At 38.2% G+C, this 19,987-nt stretch overlaps 1 protein-coding gene across 1 annotated transcript; it reads left to right on the forward strand.

The window, feature by feature from the left end:
• The first annotated feature begins 420 nt into the window (after window positions 1-420).
• Window positions 421-18,685, forward strand: DEK (DEK proto-oncogene). The gene is made up of 11 exons (XM_032182905.1): window positions 421-449; window positions 1,729-1,875; window positions 3,664-3,765; window positions 4,272-4,381; window positions 7,975-8,069; window positions 8,625-8,745; window positions 9,786-9,968; window positions 13,026-13,158; window positions 15,379-15,527; window positions 16,845-16,913; window positions 17,722-18,685. Exons 2-11 carry the CDS (start codon window positions 1,740-1,742, stop codon window positions 17,731-17,733), a joined length of 1,110 nt encoding a protein of 369 aa, XP_032038796.1. The 5' UTR covers window positions 421-449; window positions 1,729-1,739; the 3' UTR covers window positions 17,734-18,685.
• Window positions 18,686-19,987: the final 1,302 nt, after the last annotated feature.

Raw genomic sequence — 19,987 nt, forward strand, 5'->3', positions numbered from 1 at the left:
CCACGCCGATCGCCGCAAGGCAAACAGCTGTAACGAGCTCATTTATTTATTTAATTATTTTATTTGTTTGTTTGTTTGTTTGTTTGTTTTTATTAATCCCCTTCCCACAAGCCGCTGCCTCCCTCTCTCCCCCTCCAACGGCCGCTTTCACCCCTTAACCGCCGCCCTGAGGCGATTAACACCCTCCCCTCCCCTCCCTCTCCCCTTCCCTTCCCCTCCCCTCCCCTCCCTCCCTCCCTCCCCGTCCCGTCCCCTCAGCCGCCCGCCCGCCCGCCGCGCGCGCCCTGCCCTGACGTCACCGTCGGCGGCGCGGGCGCTGATTGGCCGCCGCCTTCCCGCTTCCTCCTGGCCGGCCGAGAGCCCGCCATTTTGAAAAGCTCGCCGCCGCCGCCGCCTCCCCGCCGGCCCCCGGCACCGGCACCGGCCCCGGGGCTGCAGCCGGAGCTGAGGTGGGTCCGCGCCGCCGCCCCCGCCGGGGGAGGCCCCTCCGGTGCTGAGGGAGCGGCACCGAGGCTCCCGTCCCGCTGCGGGGCCGCCCCGCCGCCGGGCCGCCCGCCGCAGGGCTCCTGAGGCGCTCCCTGTGCCGCCGCCGCCGCGCCTCACGCTGAGGGGGCACGAAGCGTTCGGCTTCCCTCAGCGCCCCCTGCCTGCCTGGGGAGGGGAGGGGAGGGCAGCCGGTGCCGGGTGTTGGCAGAGCACCGCCCCGAGTACCCCCAAATTGAGCTCTCGCCCCCAGAGATGCCTTTTCTCCGGGTGGGTTAACGCAGAGGGCTAGGCTTGCGTTGTCCTCTCGCTAATAAAGCTGATGGTCTCGCTGCCTCCTGCGAGCCTCCACCCGTCTGCCTGTTTTAGTTGTTGTTCCTTGAGTTTGACCTCTTGCAGGTATACTGACTTTAATTTTGGAAAAGGAAAAAAAAAAAAAAGGTTATATTTTTCCTCAGGACCTCAAACGAGTGATGTATGGTGTTCCAGAAGCGTGAACAGTGAATGAATTTGAAAGTTAGAGTCTTATAAACAGAAGAGGTAGGGGTGTCGTCCTTTGTTAGGTAGGCGTTCTCTGTCACGAGGGAAATGGCACTCACTAGACTGAGGTATTTAACTTAAAACTTAAGCCACTTGAAGTGCTAGAAAAAGACTCCTGAATATGTTAAATGTGGCACATTAATTAGTTTCTGTTGTGGACTTGCATGTTAAAACCAAAAAGCATCTCTGAGCCCAAAGTTGTCTCATAGCTATTTGAATTCTGAAAGCAGCATTTACTTTGCCAAATTGCTTGTAACTTTTTTTTTCACTTTTCTGATTTCTCATATAAATACCCAGCTTGCTGAATTTATCAGGGGAGTTATATGCGTAGTTAACTATGACCAGAAATAACTGATAACATGGTGCACTAAAGTTGTGACGTCTTAAAATTCTACTGTTCTTTCTAGTACAGCGCCACTTGCTTTGAGTGGGTGTTTCTGAAAATTTCACCAAGCATGCTTGCAGACGCATGTGTGGAAAGAGCTGATAAAGTTTTAAACTTCTTAACCAGGCTAGTTGCAGGATGGATGACAACTTCGGAAACTTATTCCATTGTGTATCTGCAGAATGGTCTAGTTTGTGTCTTAAAGTATGTAACCAGTCTCCGTAGAAGCACTGTGACATTAATTGTACTATACTTAAAAAAAAAAAAAGTGCTTTTTTTTTTTTTTTATGTTTTTCATGTTTGTTTGTTTTTTTTTACAGAAACATACACCATGTCTTCTGTTGCTTCATCCAAAGAAGATACAATGTCGTCTGAGAAAGCAGACGAGAAACAACCTGAAGCTGAAAACAAAGCTGAGGAAAGTGATGAAGATGAAGAGGAGGAAGAAGAGGAGGAAGAAGAAAAGGGTACTTGTTTTTTTCTACTGAATAATTTGTGTTTTAGAAATTCTTAGCTTATTGAATGCAGTTGTATGTGTTCTCAGCTAATGTTACAAGAAATATTAAAAGATTCTACAGTGCATCTTTCTCTTGGATCATAAATAATTTCCCAGTAGACTAAAACAGACAAACCTGGAAGCAGCAACACTGATATTCCTCAAGCAAGAATGAAGGAATTGCTGGCATCTTGGATTCACACACTAGTGTGTTGGTTTTTTTTTGTGGCTGGAAAAACTTTTAGGTGATTGTAAGGTGCAGCATCCTGTATCAAATTATTCACGCAAAAAAAAAAAAAACATATCCAAGAAAGAATCCTTTTTCTGCCAGTAACACTTTTGGAATAATACAGATATTTTGCCTAACTGCTGTGAATTATTTTATTTGGTACCAAAGCTTATTTATAGTGGTGGGAGAATTCTGTGCAACTAATTTTACCAGTAAAAATTGTGGTATCGGAGTGACAAGGTGGGATTTGTGTTGCAGCATGTAATTGCGGAGGGTAGTCAAGGAATGCCAGCTGTGATGGAGGAGCTACCATGCAATAACATTGGTGTGAAATCCCTAGGCAACTATTTTGCAAATGAAAGCATCCGTGTAAGCAGAGCTGCAGCACTGCATAGTGAAAAGCATGTCACTGGTGGCCTTAGGTTCCTAAAGGAGCGGAGCTTCGTCTTCTGGAGAGGTAGCAGAAAAATTGTGCTGTTTGGGGAACAACAGAGTAATTAAGTTTTTACAAACAGCTCTTTCTTGTATATGCAAAAGTATGCTCTGCTATGTTATCAGCAGGTACCTGTCCAGTTTTGATTATGTACATACACGTTATGAAGCTGCTTTTTGTTATGAAGGCTAGAACAGCACTATCTGCTAAAAATAGTGTGACAGGTGCTTTGAGGTCAAGTGTTTTAATATGAAATGTTTAGGTTTGTGAAGCCTTGGGGCTTTTGTCCTTGTTTGGTACTGTTAAAGTAGTGATATGCAATGTATAGATAAAACAATCTAAACATATTCATAGAATCATAGAACAGTTTGGGTTGAAAAGGACCTTAAAGATCATCTAGTTCTAACACCCCTCCAGTAGGAAGGGACACTTTCCAATAGAAGGATTGATCAGTACCAGAATCATTGTGAATAATATCCTTGTAGTAGTGGTGACACTAGTTTTGTGCTCTGCACAGTGTTAGCACAGCACAGCTGTGTGGGGATTAGTACAGTCCCAGTGTCCTTGTGGGAGGGCTGTTTTTGCTGCTGATATGATACTACTTTGTAGGTCCCTGTGCAGCAAGTGGGAAAAGGCTGCAGGCAAGATGGATTCCCCTTTTGCCTATCTGGTAGCATTGTTCTCCCACAAAGAGTGCAACTGTGCCTGTGGGGGCCAGGGGTGGTGCAAGGGGACTGGAAAAAAAAAAAAAAAAGCTTTATACCTAAGAAAGGTGATGAAAGGACAGAAGGCTAGGATTCTGAAAATGAATGGTGTTGTCATCTCCATCATGAGGTGCAGTTCTCTTTAGGAAATGTCTTCTCAGTGAGGTTAGGTTGGATGTAGGGTTGTAGTTAAGAACTAGAGACTGATATATGGATCTACAAAACCCCCTTGACCTTTTAGCCAAAGGTTTTAAAGTGTAATAGTACTTGGTTATATCATTTATTTTTTGAGGGTTTGCCATTGCAATGATTCAGAGTTGTATTGCCTATCACTACAGTGGAATCTGGTCATGTCATGAAAAACACTGTGTTTAAGGAAACCGTATTTTGCAGAAAAGAGCCTTATTGTTGAAGGAAAAAGGGAGAAGAAGAAGGTAGACCGGTTGACCATGCAAGTGTCCTCATTACAAAAAGAACCTTTTACAATTACACCAGGTAAGTTTGACCTCTCACATAAGAATTGTGAGTATTGGGAATTATGACGGAACCTCTCAAATGATAAAACTGTTAATTTGTTGTAGATGAGACCTAACAATCATGATATGTTTTAAAATAGTAAGGCCATTATAGTTATATGAAAACTACCTTTTATTCTCTAATATCCTCTTAAACCATGGGAGTTGCGTAATATTTAAACTTAACCTTGAATAGGTTCTTCAGTATCTAGCCACCACTAAAAACTACAGGAGCATCTAGAATAAAAAGAAATGCCAAGTCTGTGAACCCTGGTATAGGTAGTATCAAATAGGAAAGAGAAAAAATATCACTATTGTGGTGCCTATTTGATAGGAAAAGCCCTCTCTAATGTTTGACCTATTATGTCTGATGCTGTACTGAAATAACTTCTTCATTTTTAAAAAAAAAATTATAGCTGTTTGAAGTTGTAAATACATACATAAGTATAAATGTGATGAATCACAACTGATTTTTAACTGTTTCAGGAAAAGGACAAAAACTTTGCGAAATTGAAAGGATACAATTCTTCTTGAGTAAAAAGAAGACAGATGAACTTCGGAACCTGCACAAACTCCTCTACAACAGGCCAGGCACTGTAAGAACTTGATATCAATCTTGTATATTTATTAGTTCTTATGCATTGTGAAAAGGTTTGTAGTAAAGTTTTTTGCGTTTGCACATGTGGGTCTGCTTCTTAAGTGTCATTTCTTACAAACTACTTAGAAAACAAATGTTACAGGAATAGTTAATCAAGCCCACAATTTCTAACTTCTGTGAACTACTCTCTAAAAATCCTGTGGAAAGATATACTGAATTGTAAGCCTGTTTGAACGGAGATTTATTTTTTCCCCCCTCTTTGGGTGCAGGGGAGTGGTTCCTTTACAAGGATGAGTTGGAAATAATTTGAGTCACATAGTAAAACTGCTGATGTGCAAATCATAGTCAAAGTATTCCATGTCTAGTTACTTTGTTCAACATAGCTTTCTCTCAGTACTACAGTTTCTTTTGTTTGATACCTGTTAGTGCTTTCCACTACATTGTTACCTACCTCATCATTTTCTCCTTTAACATGCACAAAGCAAGAGAAAGTAAAACCACATTAATATGTAAAGACTTTATAGTCATTTTTTCATTTATTTAAAATAAGATTCAACAAAAATATTAGTTAAAAATTGATATGCTTGCATATATATATATCTTAAAATTGAGACCTAAACATATAACAGCAAATCTTTCTTGGAGCCTTTTAAGTACCATTGATCTTGCCTTAAATTTCAGAGTAAGTATGACCCAGTTTCTTTCCTAAAAGGAATGAAATGGACATTGGGAAATTAAGGCAGATTAAACTTTACCATTTCAATGCACTTACTGTATTTAGAGGAATTTATTTTTAAGCTGCTCTTATCTTCTGGAAACTTAAATAGCTAGCACAGAAATCAAGAACTGAGTAGTACAAGTGCATGCTAGTTATAGTGTCTTGGACCACTGCTGCAAATGCAATGCTTGTTTAAATGGCAAAGCAAAGATCCATTATCTGAAGTACTCAGAAAAAAAGAACAATATATATTCATTAAAAGCTATTTCTGTGAATTATGGTATTTATTCAGTGTGGCAATAAACAAGAGAACTTCTAGCTCAGTGCATGCAGAGGTTTGCAAACATTTGGATTGTTCTGCAGTGGAATTTAATTTTGGTTTGAAAGGTGGAATGACAGAACCAGGTAACTTCCTGATTTAACTAGCTTTATTTATAGTGGAAGGTTTGAAACTGCATCCATTTATCCTTCTTGAAACCATTAACACTTTTACATTACACTTGATACATTAACACATTAACCTTCTTCCAGTGGTGGTACTGGGATACCATTACCTCAGAGTCCCTCTCTCCCACTTTAACTCACAGGTCTGAGGCATGACTCATTGAAGGGACTATAAAGTTTATTGTTTTGCAGCGAGCTACTAAGAAACTAACAACTCCATTATACTGTTTTATTGGTTACTAAATCAATTATTAATGTATAATGTAATCAACTGACAGACACATGACTATTAGCAGTTTCACAGTTATGTGCAAAATGATATAAATTGCTATTTAACACACTTAAATCTTACTAGCTAGACACAACTGCAATTGAAATACAGCTCTCACTGTTCCCTCTCAAACTGCATTTGGATGCAATTCCACCCCACCTTGCTCTGCCCTCTCACATACAGTCTTATGGGCATTAGTGCTGGAGAACTTAGTTGCTTAAAGAGGATTGCTCTAGAGTCCCTGTGGTCTCAGTCTTTAGGGCACCCTCGCTACATTCAGTAGGTGTCCACGTTCCTGCTACCCAAAGCGTGGGGTTTCTGATGCAGTCACCTGAGCAATTTCTGCCTTGTACACTACTGATATGGTTCCCTAGGTACAAGTGGCCCTGCAAAGTTCTGCTCTCCAGCAGGTCACCTAAACACCCCTTCAGTTGTCTGGTTCATTCTGATTATGCATGGCTTATGTGTAACAAACCTATTTAAGGTAAACTGGTTTGCTTAACCTCCAGTTGCTCTACTTCATGCCACTGAAGTACAAGTACTTTTCTTAGCTTATACACAGTCCACATAGCATGAAAAATCCTGCTTCGTTGTTTTTGAGCTTACACAGCATCCTGCTGCCTTAGTTGCTTGGTTACAAATCATTGCCCTTGATGTATTCTTAGAACAATCTTCTGATTTCCTGCGAAGTTTTGATACACCTGCAGGATGTTTTGTTTGTGGATATCCAGTAGCATCGTCTGTTGAAGTGACTGAGATAGAACTCTGTCATGTCACAGTGTATATCTTCCACCTATTAATCATCACCTGTTTATCATGGAAAGTTTCTCTCTTAAATAACTGTATCTGTTCTGTTTCTCTACTCATTTTTCAGTAACGCTTGTTTTCTAACATAAAACGTGATAGGTTGCAACCTTGTGTTGAAAGCTTATGTTATAACACAAAGTATGCCCCATCGCTCATTGACCAGAGTCAGTATTTTACGGACTATTTAATACTGCTTTTATTGCCTTCAGTTACAGTTATATTATAAGAATATTCCTAGTCCTAGAAAAATTCTCAAATATGTTGAAGATTTACTGTATTTCCATTAATTTTTGTGAAAGCAATGCCTCTGACCTAAAAGATGAGAATATATTTAGTTGCTTCAAAATAGATTCCATTCGACTATATATCAGCACAGTTTCATCCAAAGCTATAATCAGAACAGTAGGAAGCTCAGAAAGATCTTTAAGGTCATGAAGATCAGGTGTTGTTTTGTATGCACAATCTGTATGTGCTCTGGAAAGTAATTAACATTTTCAGTAAAACATACCGGTATCATCCCTTTGTTTTCTTAAGGTGCTGGGTAAAGATTATTTTCTTGGGAAAAGGAGCTTAGCTTTGGTAAAATTTTAAACTAATGGAGTAACACCAGAAACAAAACTTATAATCCAGTTGAAAGTGATTTCAAGTTATTCTTGATGATGTTAAAAAATCTCAGAAGAATAAGATCTGGGGATTCTTTTAAATTGCTTTTTTGTTTAGAGGAGTTGGAGAAAAATCAAAGCACGTAATATAGTTTAGGATCTAAATGGGAGTCATTTCCAACTGTAAGGGCTATTGCAATGAAGGTTCAGTCCTGTTCAGACTGAAGGTTTAATGGTCAACCTAGTAAATTGGGTGGTATGTAAATGTGAAAATTGGTCATGCTAGGGAAGAGGTTCAAATATACGATCACAATCCTATGAAGACTAAAAAAGCAAATAAAGCAAATCTCCCTAGTAGGTCATATAGTAAAAGCCAAACTCACTATTCTATAACAAAATACATGGTATAAATCATGTGACAGGCTTCCAGTGATCATAGTTGTGCAAACGTAAATAATAATGCAGTGCATTCTAAACAAGCTCAAAATGGCAGGTGATTTTACCAGGTAAGTTATTAAAATTAATCAAGGCCTCTGGAACTTAATTGTTGTAGTTATCAGTCATAGGCTGTCATGAGGTAAACGAAAGCATAAACTGTATAAATATTTTTTGAAAGCAGATATAAGCTTTCATCAACAGAAAGCTAAATGCTAGAACGGATTTTTCTTGTATGAAAAGTTAACAAACATAATTGGATGACATATTTTAAGGTACCCCTAAAGGAAAGTAATCTGTGTGTTCTGTTCTAGGTTGCTTCCCTAAAGAAGAATGTGGGTCAGTTCAGTGGGTTTCCATTTGAAAAAGGAAGTGACCAATACAAAAAAAAGGAGGAAATGTTAAAAAAGTAATAATCTCTATTGCTACTTAATATAGTCTGACTCATACTCTACATTCTTTCTATTTTCAAAATTTTGCTTCACAAAGTTTATGTTGCACTCCATTCATGGTGCAAACTTTCATCCCTTTCACCCCTCTGTGTCTCACAACCTGTCTTCTTCAAACTCTAAACCATTTCTGCTCGTTGTATATTAAAAGTATGGTATTATTCCTAGAACTGTTGTCAAATAAATGTAGTGATTTGTAGCAACTAACATAACAAATAGGTGGTTTTTTGTTTTGTTTATTTGTTTTTAAGTGTTTCCACTGCAAAAACACCTATTTCAAAAATACAACTTTTTCCTCACATAAGCACCTTCTCTATCAACAGAAGTGGCTGCAGCTTGGTTGTTATGGACTGAAAGGGTTTAAAAATGTAAGCCAGTATAGCCAGTCATAACAAATGGAAGAATTTCAGGTTGCAGACATAAGCCAGGCAGCATCTTCCAGCAGTTAAATGTTGATCTATCATTTATGAAGTGATACTGAATCCTTTTTTTTCCCCTCTTACTCCTACCTCCAGATTTAGAAATGCGATGTTGAAAAGTATCTGTGAAGTTCTTGATTTGGAAAGATCGGGAGTTAACAGTGAACTGGTAACCAGGATCTTAAACTTCTTGATGCACCCAAAATCTTCAGGCAAGGTGAGATACAGATTGCTACACTTGTTTTTATAGCTCTATTCTAGTGAAAAATGCAGTTGTCTCCATTCTTGAAAGTGCGTAGTACTACTACTGCAGACATCCTAAATGTACCTGCTCAAGCTTGCTAAGGATCTTAAGGGTGAGAACTTTGATAGAAGATGCTTACATGTAGGAGCACTTGTCATACACTGTTACCACTGAAAAGCATGTGTGAAGCTAATTAGGAACATCCATACCTAAAGCCCATAAGTGGCTTCTGCCTTGTGGGTGGATGGGACAGAATGCACATAATACATAATCAGGAAAGAAAAAAAAAGTGTCAGAGCAAAGAAATAAAACATGAAAACACAGGAAAATAAACAGATGTACCTGGGCACACCACATGTTGACAAGTGTGTGTAATCACACTCAAAATGGAATTTATTGCAGGGCTGGGAATATTTGCTTTATATATTCTAATGCACTGCATTCAGCTGCCAAGACTACTAAACTATCAGTAATCGTCTTCAACAATCAGTTTTCAATCTAAAATCAATACTTAACTAGTCAGACTATTGCTCAGGAAATTAAATTTATTCCCAGCATACAGTGGTAACTAATAGGAACAAGTCAGCATATTGCCTTAGGCACGCTGGTACCAAGTGACGACAAAATGCAATTTTGTATGACCTGGAAAGTTGTCATCTAACTTGTTGCTAGAAGAAAAAGTTTGCCTTTGTGGGTAATGTAAAAGATTCCTTCTAAATTGTTCTTTCTTGTTTCCCTTCCCTAGTCCTTGACAGTGGAAGATTTGTTCCATTATGGGAGTAAAAGGGATGCTTAGTTTATAAGTGAACTTAAGTTTCATTTTACTCTGATTTACCCCTGTACTATTAATTTCTGCTTATGGTATAAAAGTCACATGTACAATTGGTCTTTTTTTTGTTATGACAATGTAAAGACCTCTGTACTTAGCATTCTTTCACATGATTTGGAGGTATTTATACATTTCAAAACTCACTTTTGTATTCCTACTTGAATAACACATCCCTGTCTCTCAGCCATTGCCAAAGTCCAAAAAAACACCAAGTAAAGGTGGCAAAAAGGAGCGCAGTAGCACTGGAACAACAAGAAAAGCAAAACGCACCAAGTGTCCAGAGATCTTGTCAGATGAATCTAGCAGTGAGGAAGATGAAAAGAAGGAAAAGGATGAGTCTTCAGAGGAAAAAGAAAGTGAAGAGGAGGTAATGAGGATTTTTGTTGTTGTTTTTCAACATAGGGCTAAAAATACTTGTCTGCAATTTGTCACTGTGGTTGTTATCAATTGGTAATTCTTGGAACACCCAAGGTTGGGAGGTAAGTGATGTTTTACTGAATGAATGGCTTGAAAGTGAAACATTGAAAAGGGACCACATCTTCAGTTTTTGAGGGATTGTCATGATTTCTTTGTGCATTAAAATTGGAGAATCAATAAGGCAAAGGTTCTGATTTTTGTATATATATATATACACACTGTACAAACCATTTGCTCTATGTCGTTTAGGAGCAGTCAGGGTTTCAAGTGTAATTGAAACTTATTCTTAATTGTTAACTTAATTCTTACATCATTTTGTGAAGATTTTATTAATATGATTTTCATTTAAAAGAGAAAAAATTCTAGGATTTTTTGAGTGTGTGTCTATGTGTGTAGGGTTTGATTGGTTATCTAGGAGTTAACTTTGAACTTAGTAGATGTCCCTAAGCTACTCAGCTGCATTGTTTCCAGATCTGGGTTCCACATTTCCTCTGGATTGTGTCATAATTTCTCTTTTAAGAGTTCTGTGTCTTGGATCACAAAGGTAAAGGGAGCAACATAGTAAGCAGCCTTACAGAGATCCCTGCAGTCTCCAGAGTGTTCTCACCTCGCTATTTGTAGTTCTTCTGTATTTTCTTTGAAATTTATTTCGGTTTTCCATAGAAGGAGAGAAATTAAATGAACTTTATATTTAAATTCAAGCTATCTTTCTATGTGCATTCCCTTTCAGTCCAGTACTTACAGAATAGGCACACGGAGAGCCATTGTAAGTGTACAGATGCCACTGATTTGTCCTTGTGCCTGAAGCATGGTAAAAAGAAATGAGAAGGAACTACAGTCTCCATCTTATGCTGTATTTTGATTTAGACAGTACTGCCTTTTTAGCTGTAATCAAAGCCCTGAAACAAACAGCAATTAGTCAACTAGTGTCAAAGAAAATTCTTTATGTAAGCTACAGAGCCTTTGGCTATAAAGTGTGACCATTATTTACTTGGGTTGCATTCCCTCTACTGCAGTGCAAGTGTAACCCTAAGTAAATAGTCTGAGTTGTAGAAAATAGTAACAAAAGTCTTTTGTTAGAAAGCTGATGTATGTAACTTCAACTGTTGATGCAAACACTGTCATTTTGACAGGTGCTCATTTTAACTTTAAAGTTTGTTCAAGGAAATTCCTCACATCTCCGTAAAACAAACTTAATTTCTAAATTTCTTCCCCCAGAAATAGTAAGTCAAAGGAGGGCTGAAATGCTAAAAGTTAATTTTATATTTGTTCATCTCTTCAGCAGTACAGTCTTCCTGCTGTGAGGAAAGGAACGTGGCTTTCAGAGCCAGGAGTCTGCTTTTAGAAACTTTTTCAAGAACTCGAGTATTTAAGGAAAAAAAAGTAAACCCTATTGATCTAACTGGGTCTTCTTTGTCTTCTTTCAAAAGGTAGGAGTTAGATGTCTGCCAGGCAATAGCTGAGTGCACTGTAGTCTTTGGAAAATGAAGCTGATTTGCATGAAACAAAAGCTTAATTACTACAAAAAGACTGTTGTGTCAGATCAGTTTGGATATAGGAAATGGTGAAGTAGTAAATGTGTACCTTTGTACAACTTTGAGATGACAGCATTTTAAAAATGCTAGGTTTATGATACTCCTTCACATACTACAGGTTGAAGGATGCAGGTAAGGTATCTGCTTTGTAACCCCATTTCTGTTGGATTCTGGGGCATGGAGTGGCTGAAATAGAGTTAAGAGCCTCTCTTGATTGCAGTTTGTTTTGTTTTTGTTTTTTTTAAATCTTACCTGGAAGTAGAAAATGTCTGAAATACTTTTGTGTGCTGAGGGAGCATAATTTTGTAAAAGCTTAAATGTGAGTGCTGGTTTTAACCTTTGACTTTGTAGCTAGTGATAGAACTTCAACAGAAACTCAGAAGTTAATGGGGTGATTATTGATTGTATTTCCTGAATTTCAACAACGAAGGTCTGAATTCTTTACTTAATCACTGTTGTGTAGTTATATAGTTGCAAGTGTGATTATAAGCAAGCAAGCTGATATAAATAGACATATTCTGGTTTATTGAATACTAGTTTCATGGGTTGTATCAGGTACTAATGGGAAAAGTGGTTGAAAGTTGTATGAACTAATCGTAATTTTTTTAGGTGTGATAGTTTGCTCAGTTGACTACACTGCCATTTAAAATGTTAATTACTTATGAATTTAGTAACTTTAGTTGATTGGTTTTGTTTTATGATGTTCCTTCTCTGTACTCCTGCTCAAGGTTTTTTATTTGTTTCTGTGAGGAAAGTTTTCAGCCTTGTCTGAAATACTATGTAAAGATTTTTGTGTGTTAAGCACGCAGTTTTGTGCCAAAAATGCAATGCACTGATAGTGTCTATATGTATAAAGACATCAGTATGTATTAATGTTCCCAATTTCCCCTGCTGGTAGTAACTTAATGCAGTAACTTTTTGAGTTTATTAATCACAATAACTGGTCAAATTAAGTATTAGCACATGCAGTTCTTCTCAACTAGTGCGAAAAGAATTAGTCGCATGTAGTCCTAGGGAGTGATAGGATCTAGAAATTAATGTGCTGGTTTTTGTGTGTAAGAAGTTTTATAAGCTAGTTACAGCTAACTATGACTTTGAGCAACCTGATCTAAAAGAAAGTGTCCCCGCCTATGTCAGAGGGGTTGGAGCTAGGTGTTTTTTTTAAAGTTCTTTCCAACCCAAACCATTCTGTGCTAGTGAATTGCAAATGGTACGTTGTAGCACAACTAAATTACTGATATCATCAAAAAGTTCTAGCTGTTTGAGTCTGTGTAGAGGAACAACGTGAAATTTAAAAAAATTTGAACATATTCCCTCTATGGTGTAGAGGTAGAAATTGAGTTACTACATTTTACTAGCAATCTGTTGATTCAGTTTGTATCAACAATGGAAATCATCCCTTCTGTTGAAAAGGGGAATGGATTGTTCAGTTAGAAACCACGATTTTAATCTTCCGTTTTCCTTCTTTATAGGCCCCTAGAAAAGCATCCAAAAGAGAAAAGTCTAAAAAGATGACTTCCAAACCCAAGAAAGCTGTGAAGGGTGCTAACGTCAAGAAGGCAGACAGCAGCACTACTAAAAAGAATCAGAACAGTTCTAGAAAAGGTAAATGCTTTAAATCTTTCCTGGTGTGTTGTCTTATAGCTTAACGGAGATGTTTATTAGAAGGCAGGTTTCTTTACCTGGTTATGAAGGAAAACGTAATCTGGTAAATAATGGACTTGCTGCTTGATGTGTCTTTCCTTGAAATGGTAATATTTTAAAAATGTTCTGTTTTGGGTATACCTTTATATAACTTATGTGCATACATATTTTACTTGCCTGATCATTGAAAGTATCGACCTAGTTCTGTCTTCTGCTGGAAGAATATTAGTGAAATTCTGTTAGTGCCTCTATAGGGACTTTAATCTTATAATTGATACTTTATTGTATATCCCGCTGCGTGTGCCTCTTACTCAGCAGCCCAATGTGGTTTTGGTAACATAGGTAGGGGTTGTATGTGCATCCTGTTGCTCTTAGTTTTCTCATATCTGACAATATACATAGAAGGTACACATTCAGTATACCATGTAGAGGTTCCAGCAGTGTTATCAGGGACAGACTGGTTTCTTTTGAAGCAACTTGTCAGAAAAGGACCTGCGTTAGGGGGAAATGGTTCCTACAGGCACTGAGCTGAGCCCTAGTGAGCAGTGTGCCCCTGTGACAAGGAAAGCCAACGACACTCTGGGCTGGTTCAGCAAATGTGTAGCCAGCAGGCTGAGGGAATTAGTGCAATTAATTATTGCCCCGTGTTGAGCACTTGTCAGCCTGCCCTGGGAGTGCTGTGCCCAGCTTTGGGCTCCCTTGTACAAGGTGGGTGCGGACAGCCTGGAGTGGAGGGAGGGCCAGCAAGGTGACAGGGCTGGAGCACACGCTGCAGGGGGTGCTGAGCAAGCTGGGCTCCTCCAGCCTTCAGAAGAGCTGGGTAAATGGGGACCGTGCTGCAGCCTGCGGCTGCTGAGTGGGAGAGGAAAGGCAAGGCAGGGCCAGGCTCTGATCGGAGGTGTGCGGTGAGAGGATGGGAAGCACAGGCATGAGCTGCCATCAGGGACGTTGCAGTTGTATGTTAGGAGAAGCAAAGCCTCACCATGAGGGTGTTCCCCCAGAAGAGGGGCCTGGAGCAGTTGTAGCATTGCCCTTTGTTGGAGGTGTTCTTGCAGGAAGCCAAGCAAGCCACTCCACTGTCCCCATTCCCAGAGGCAGCTTAAACCAGATCATCTCCAGAGGTCCCTCCCAGCCTTAAATGCTCTGACCTGCTATGAGTAAACAGCCGTGCCTCTGTCCCAGTTGCTCTGTGTTACTAATCCAGCACGTATCCGGATGCTGCTGACAGTTCACTTAATGCCAGCACCAGCACACGTATGGTACAGAACACACAGCAATTCAGACCGACTGCCCTGTTTGTCAGTGTGTTGACAGTCACAACTCCCAGTCATAGAGCTATGCTAAACTTCTTTCATAGCCTAATTTCTCAGCAGTTACCTAGCCTGTGCTGAACTCAGTTTTTGTTTGTCTGCCGGTAGTAATAATGTGATTCTGTGTCTGTGTACATTTCATTTTGCCATCACAAATACATGTAAAGCACATCTATAACATATAGCTGTACATTACATAAAGTAAGCATCATTTCTTCTTTATTCCTACTCTATTTCTGTTTTGAGTGTATGTTCACCCTACAAAAACTAAAATGTTAAGTACATCTTTCTGAATGCTCATTCAGTAGAAGTGTTGGCATCTGCTCTGACGATCTGTGCCTCCTCTGGGAGTAGAGGAACTGAGTGGAAGTTAGAGTCACTCAATCTCATTTTTTTTGTTTCTGGAAAGGATTTTAGGAGTCTTATCTGTACTTCCTCTTGGCATAGTTTTTCTGATGGCATGTTTATTTTTACAACATTACAAAATTACAAGACCTTAATGGGCAGCACTGCTGGGGAAAAATAAATCAAAACTCCTTTTTGAAGCAGATAAGTACTGTTAGGTACATAAAGCCTCGTTATAATAAACTTCTTTCTAGTTTGATAGATGAGTGTAATTGGTCCCATACTTCCTAGAGTACATACTGATTTGTAAACTAGTAGTTCATGGACAGTGATGCAGAGTCCTAAATAAAGGTAATACTGACAGCACTAGCTTTGATTTTAAAGCAATGGTCTGGCAAGATAAGCATTTTGAGGAGATCATCTGCATCAGTTGTTTGGGAAAAGTTCTGGTGACTTCTGTTTTGGGAGAAGAAGGCAGGCAAATTTAAAATCTTGTATTACAACTCAAATTATTCTTCATATTTAGAAAGTGAGTCCGAGGATAGTTCAGATGATGAACCTTTAATTAAAAAGCTGAAGAAACCACCCACAGATGAAGAACTAAAGGAAACTGTCAAGAAATTGCTGGCCAATGCAAACTTGGAGGAGGTCACAATGAAACAAATTTGCAAGGAGGTAAGCAAATGATTTTGCAATCTTTTTTTTTTTTCTTTTAGATAGTGAGTTGTCTATAAACAAACTTTTGTGATCGTTTTTTAATCAATTGTGGCTTGTGCTCTGCATAATTTTTTTCTGAAACAGTGTTTTTGCATTGATTTATTTACTTACCAACAGCTACAGCAAGGTGATCCTTAATTTTAAGTTATGCAGCACTGATGCTCCACACAAGAATGGAAATCTCTAAATCAAAATGAGCTATGTGGAAAGTAGCAGTATTACCTCCAAAACTGCTGTGTACAAAACTGCAAGTGTTAGAGCTGTTGACATAGTGCAGCAGTTTTCTACTGTCAAAGGGGGAGGGCTGTGTCCTGCTCTGTGCACATTTTTCCTGCTCACCTTGCTCTTCCTCTATTCTCTTTGAGTCCATTCAGTGCTAACCTGCCACCAAAAGATGAATAGTTGTCAGCTGAGTTAGTGAATTCAATGGGTTCAGCAAAGGAGTCATTAAGCGTCAGAACAGGAGCCAGGAAGGAACGTGGATGGAAAAGGGAAGCAACCACCACGCAGACAATACCGTTAGTTTGGCACTTCTACAGTCATTTAACTCACATGTTTGTTTTCTTGGTACTTCCACAAAGTTATCTTAAGAAAACTAAACCAGCAGTTCATCTTAGGAGAAAACTGTACATTTGTATCCTGTACAAACGTCTGTTCATGTCTACAGTCATTCCAGAATGTCTGAAACTTGTAGTGGAATAAAGTATTCTGCATTGATTGTCAGTATTGGCATCTAGTTGTTGTTTCTGTGGTATCTCTCCACACCCTAATCCTGGTGGTTAGCCAAAGAGTAGTTGTAATGTAGCACTTAAATATGTTGACTCTTATGTTAGTGACTTTGAGGATCACAATTTCACTTTTTTACCAAAAACAAATAAAACCTTTGGGTTTTGTTTTTTCCTATTATTATTTTTAGCTTCCAACCCTAATGCAGGAGGCATCTGTCTACTTAGACAGCATGTAAGACAAAACCTGGAAATTCTTAATTTTCCTGACATGGTATGATAGGCATTCCCATTCGTTTATCTGTTGTGATAATAGAACCAATTTATTTGGTGACCAAACATAAAAAAAAAAAAAAAAAACATGCATTTAATTTTTGTGATGAAAATTAGAGCAGGAAAATCACTTACTATAACAGAGGGAATTTTGACAGTTGTACTACTGTCAATTAAAACACCAATTTTTGGCCTAATTTCATTTAAGCTGCTTCTATTCATACAACACATTGAATTAAAGTAACTTGAGGTTGTATTTTTTATTCTTTTTTTTTAGGTGTACGAAAACTATCCTAGTTATGATTTATCTGACAGAAAAGACTTCATTAAAAAAACAGTCAAAGAGGTAAAGACCCTTATTGTTTAGAAAAGTTTCTATAGTTTTTTGCAGTCTGTTAAAAATTGGCATGGCATCCTTTTACACTGGTTTTAATAGCCTCCTGTATAGTATTGGAGGTACCCCAAACTTCAGTTTCTGATAAATTTGAATAGTTCTGGGGGGGGGGCAGAGTGTTTTCCTGTATTCCTCTCCCTAAAATAACTGGTCCACACCTTTTTTTTGATAGCATTTCAGTACTACTTCATGAGTTTCTTTCATAAGCAGAACTAAAACTATAGTTACAGTATTTTTGACTTCTGACTGTCTGAAAGCCATGCATTTTCTTTTAATTGCAGCCTTGGCTGCAGGTTGCCACACAAGTCATGCACTGACCATGTACATTTATAGATAACACAGGAGGTTGTATAAGCTCTGCAGATGAGAAAGCTCTGGCAATAAGAGAAAGCAAAAAGGATAAAGATAAATAGGTTTTCTTTGCATGTGCCTCTCTTCACATGCTTCTGAGAGCACAGTATGATGCTGCCTTTGAGTTTTTCTTTTTTCATGTGGCTTTATTTGCAGATGTTGAAATAATTCATGGCTGTCTAGAACATAGCTGTACCTGTGTGCTGTGCATACATATGTACGTCATTACCACCAAAAGGCATAAATAAGAGCAATCTGTCTGATGCAGGGATGTTCTTGTTTGTTTTTTGTGGTTTTTTTTTTTGTGATAGCAAAAGTAGAGTATTTTCTTCATAGTCTGATGCTAAAGGAGAGGCTATATGTAATTGGTTTTAGAGAAAGGAGAAAACTAATACACTTCTCATTTCAGTTGATTTCATGATCTGGTTTGACTGTGGGAAATGGAAGATTCCTGATTTTATGTTCCCATGGATTTGAAGATCTGATAGGCACCAGCAAAAGGAAAGTGTCTTACCCTTGTGGTATTTAGTCAGAGCTGATTCTGCTGATCTAATACAAAGAGTGTTGATGTAAATCATGTTGTGTATCTTTTTTTTTTAAACTAAACATGCATTTGATGCAGTTTTTAGTTGAACATACTTAAGTTTTGTGCATGGCAATAAGCGTTCCCTTTTTATAGTTTTTGTACATTTTGAATTGCTTTGTATAATTAGATTCATTAGACATCATAGTTTAGTCTGCCTTACTAGCTTGCAGAAGATTTTAAGATGAAGATGAGAGCTGTTTATCTGTGGATATACATGCAGAGACTGGAATATCGCAGTATTGGTTATTAAAAACTATTTTGAATACATATCCATTCTGAAAATACCAAGAGTTAATCACATGTTAATGTCTTTTATATTCTGATACATTCTACAGATGCAGAGTTATTCTAAATCTGGATTACTGTCTTGCATGTGTAGGCACTGAGACAACTGTTAGAGCATGGTAACTAATTCGCATATAGATGTTATTTTTGTACTTTTAAAAGGCTTTCTGTTGTGTATATAAAGTTATTTCAGATTTCTTTTGTGCAAATCAGTTTTTTAATCTTGTAATCTTGGAGGATTTATGACATGAAATGTCACTGTTCAGCAGTGAGGCTGTGATGAAAAGTGGGATACAGAAGTTTTGTGAAACTACAAATGAGTTGAGGTTTTACAGTGTTTTTCCCATCTTACCTTGTACAGAAATGAAACTGTAGTTTTATACTTAAGCTTTTCAGCATTTAACTTTGTACAAAGACTACAGGTACATTTGTTTCAATGGCTTGACATACTAAATAAAATCCCTCTAAAGTCTACAGGGAAATTTTCAAATTTCACTTTGTACAAAATCTTTTATTTTAGTGTCTTGATTTAATGGCTTAACGTCTCAGAAGCGGGTGTCCAGGATGTGCAGCTGGGAGTCTTGAGAGCTTTGGAAGCCCACAGTGGGGCTTCTGCACCAGGCATCGCTAAGTGTGTGGTTAAGCTCTGTTCCGTGTGCGAAAGCTCTTCTGAACCTGAGCCCTGGTGCCTCAACACGTGCAATGGTACTTTTAAGTCTGCAGTCTTGAACTTTGGCCCACAGCTTTTTGGATCAAGGTGAACTCTTTGCATAAGTTTCTGTTCTTTAGGTTTCTTTTCTCCATACACCATGTTGTTAATATGGAAAGTCCTACACTTAAAATTATGAACTACCAACAGACGCCAAAGTGTGGGCTGCCATTAACGCCATGAGCAAAGAATCCCTCTGACTACAGTATTGCTGGAAAGACAAAGCATATTTTTGAATTTTATTATTGTACAGTTGGGAAATAAAGGTTCATAAGTGATCTAAATTCTGAAAATGTTCAGCCAGTTAGATTGTTAATTATCATACACTTTGAATTTCTTTGCATATAATCATTTATAAGAAGGCTGAATGCAATGGGGGTTTTTTGTATTCAATAAATGTCTTTCACAAAAATGTAAATCAATTTTGATGATACAACATTTGCTTAAATGTATAGTAAAAATTACACAAACAAAGTTGTTGTCTCTATCTCATTTGGTAGAAATACTCAAGCCTGATTCAGCAGGCTTCTCTAAAGATATTTTTCCTGAAGTATGTGTCCTTGCAGCAAGTTATGATTTTATATCTTCTGTGATTTTTTTTCTCTGAAATATTTCAGCATAAAGAAAACTTTGTAAATTTTAATTAAAAATTCCAGAAGTTTCTACTTCTACTAGAAGTCCTGCCTAAAAGTGGTAAGTTACTTGTGTCAAGTTCCGTTGTGATTTCAGATGGATTTTCTACAAATAATTTACCTTCCTTGTGATTGTTATGTAAATACACCAGTCAGTTTTAATTATGTGGGTCAGGAAGTGTTTTTAAGGTGAATAACTTCCAAGTATAAACATTTCTTACAGTGTAAATTATGACAAAAACTTACAAAGGGATAGTGTACTTCTATTTATTGTATATGTGCATTACTTGCCATCTTGGAGTTGTGATGAAGGACTGGAAATTAACTTAGCAACCTTCAAAGGCTGTGTTTATATCTCTTAATTACAGCTAAGTGTAGCTCTCAGCTGAGAAGAAATGTCTGAGCTGTTTCTCTGCTAATTCGTTCCAGTCTGGCTGCAGCTGATAAAAGATTCCAGTTCTTT

The sequence above is a fragment of the Aythya fuligula genome, chromosome 2, assembly GCF_009819795.1.
Source record: "Aythya fuligula isolate bAytFul2 chromosome 2, bAytFul2.pri, whole genome shotgun sequence".
NCBI lineage: Eukaryota > Metazoa > Chordata > Aves > Anseriformes > Anatidae > Aythya > Aythya fuligula.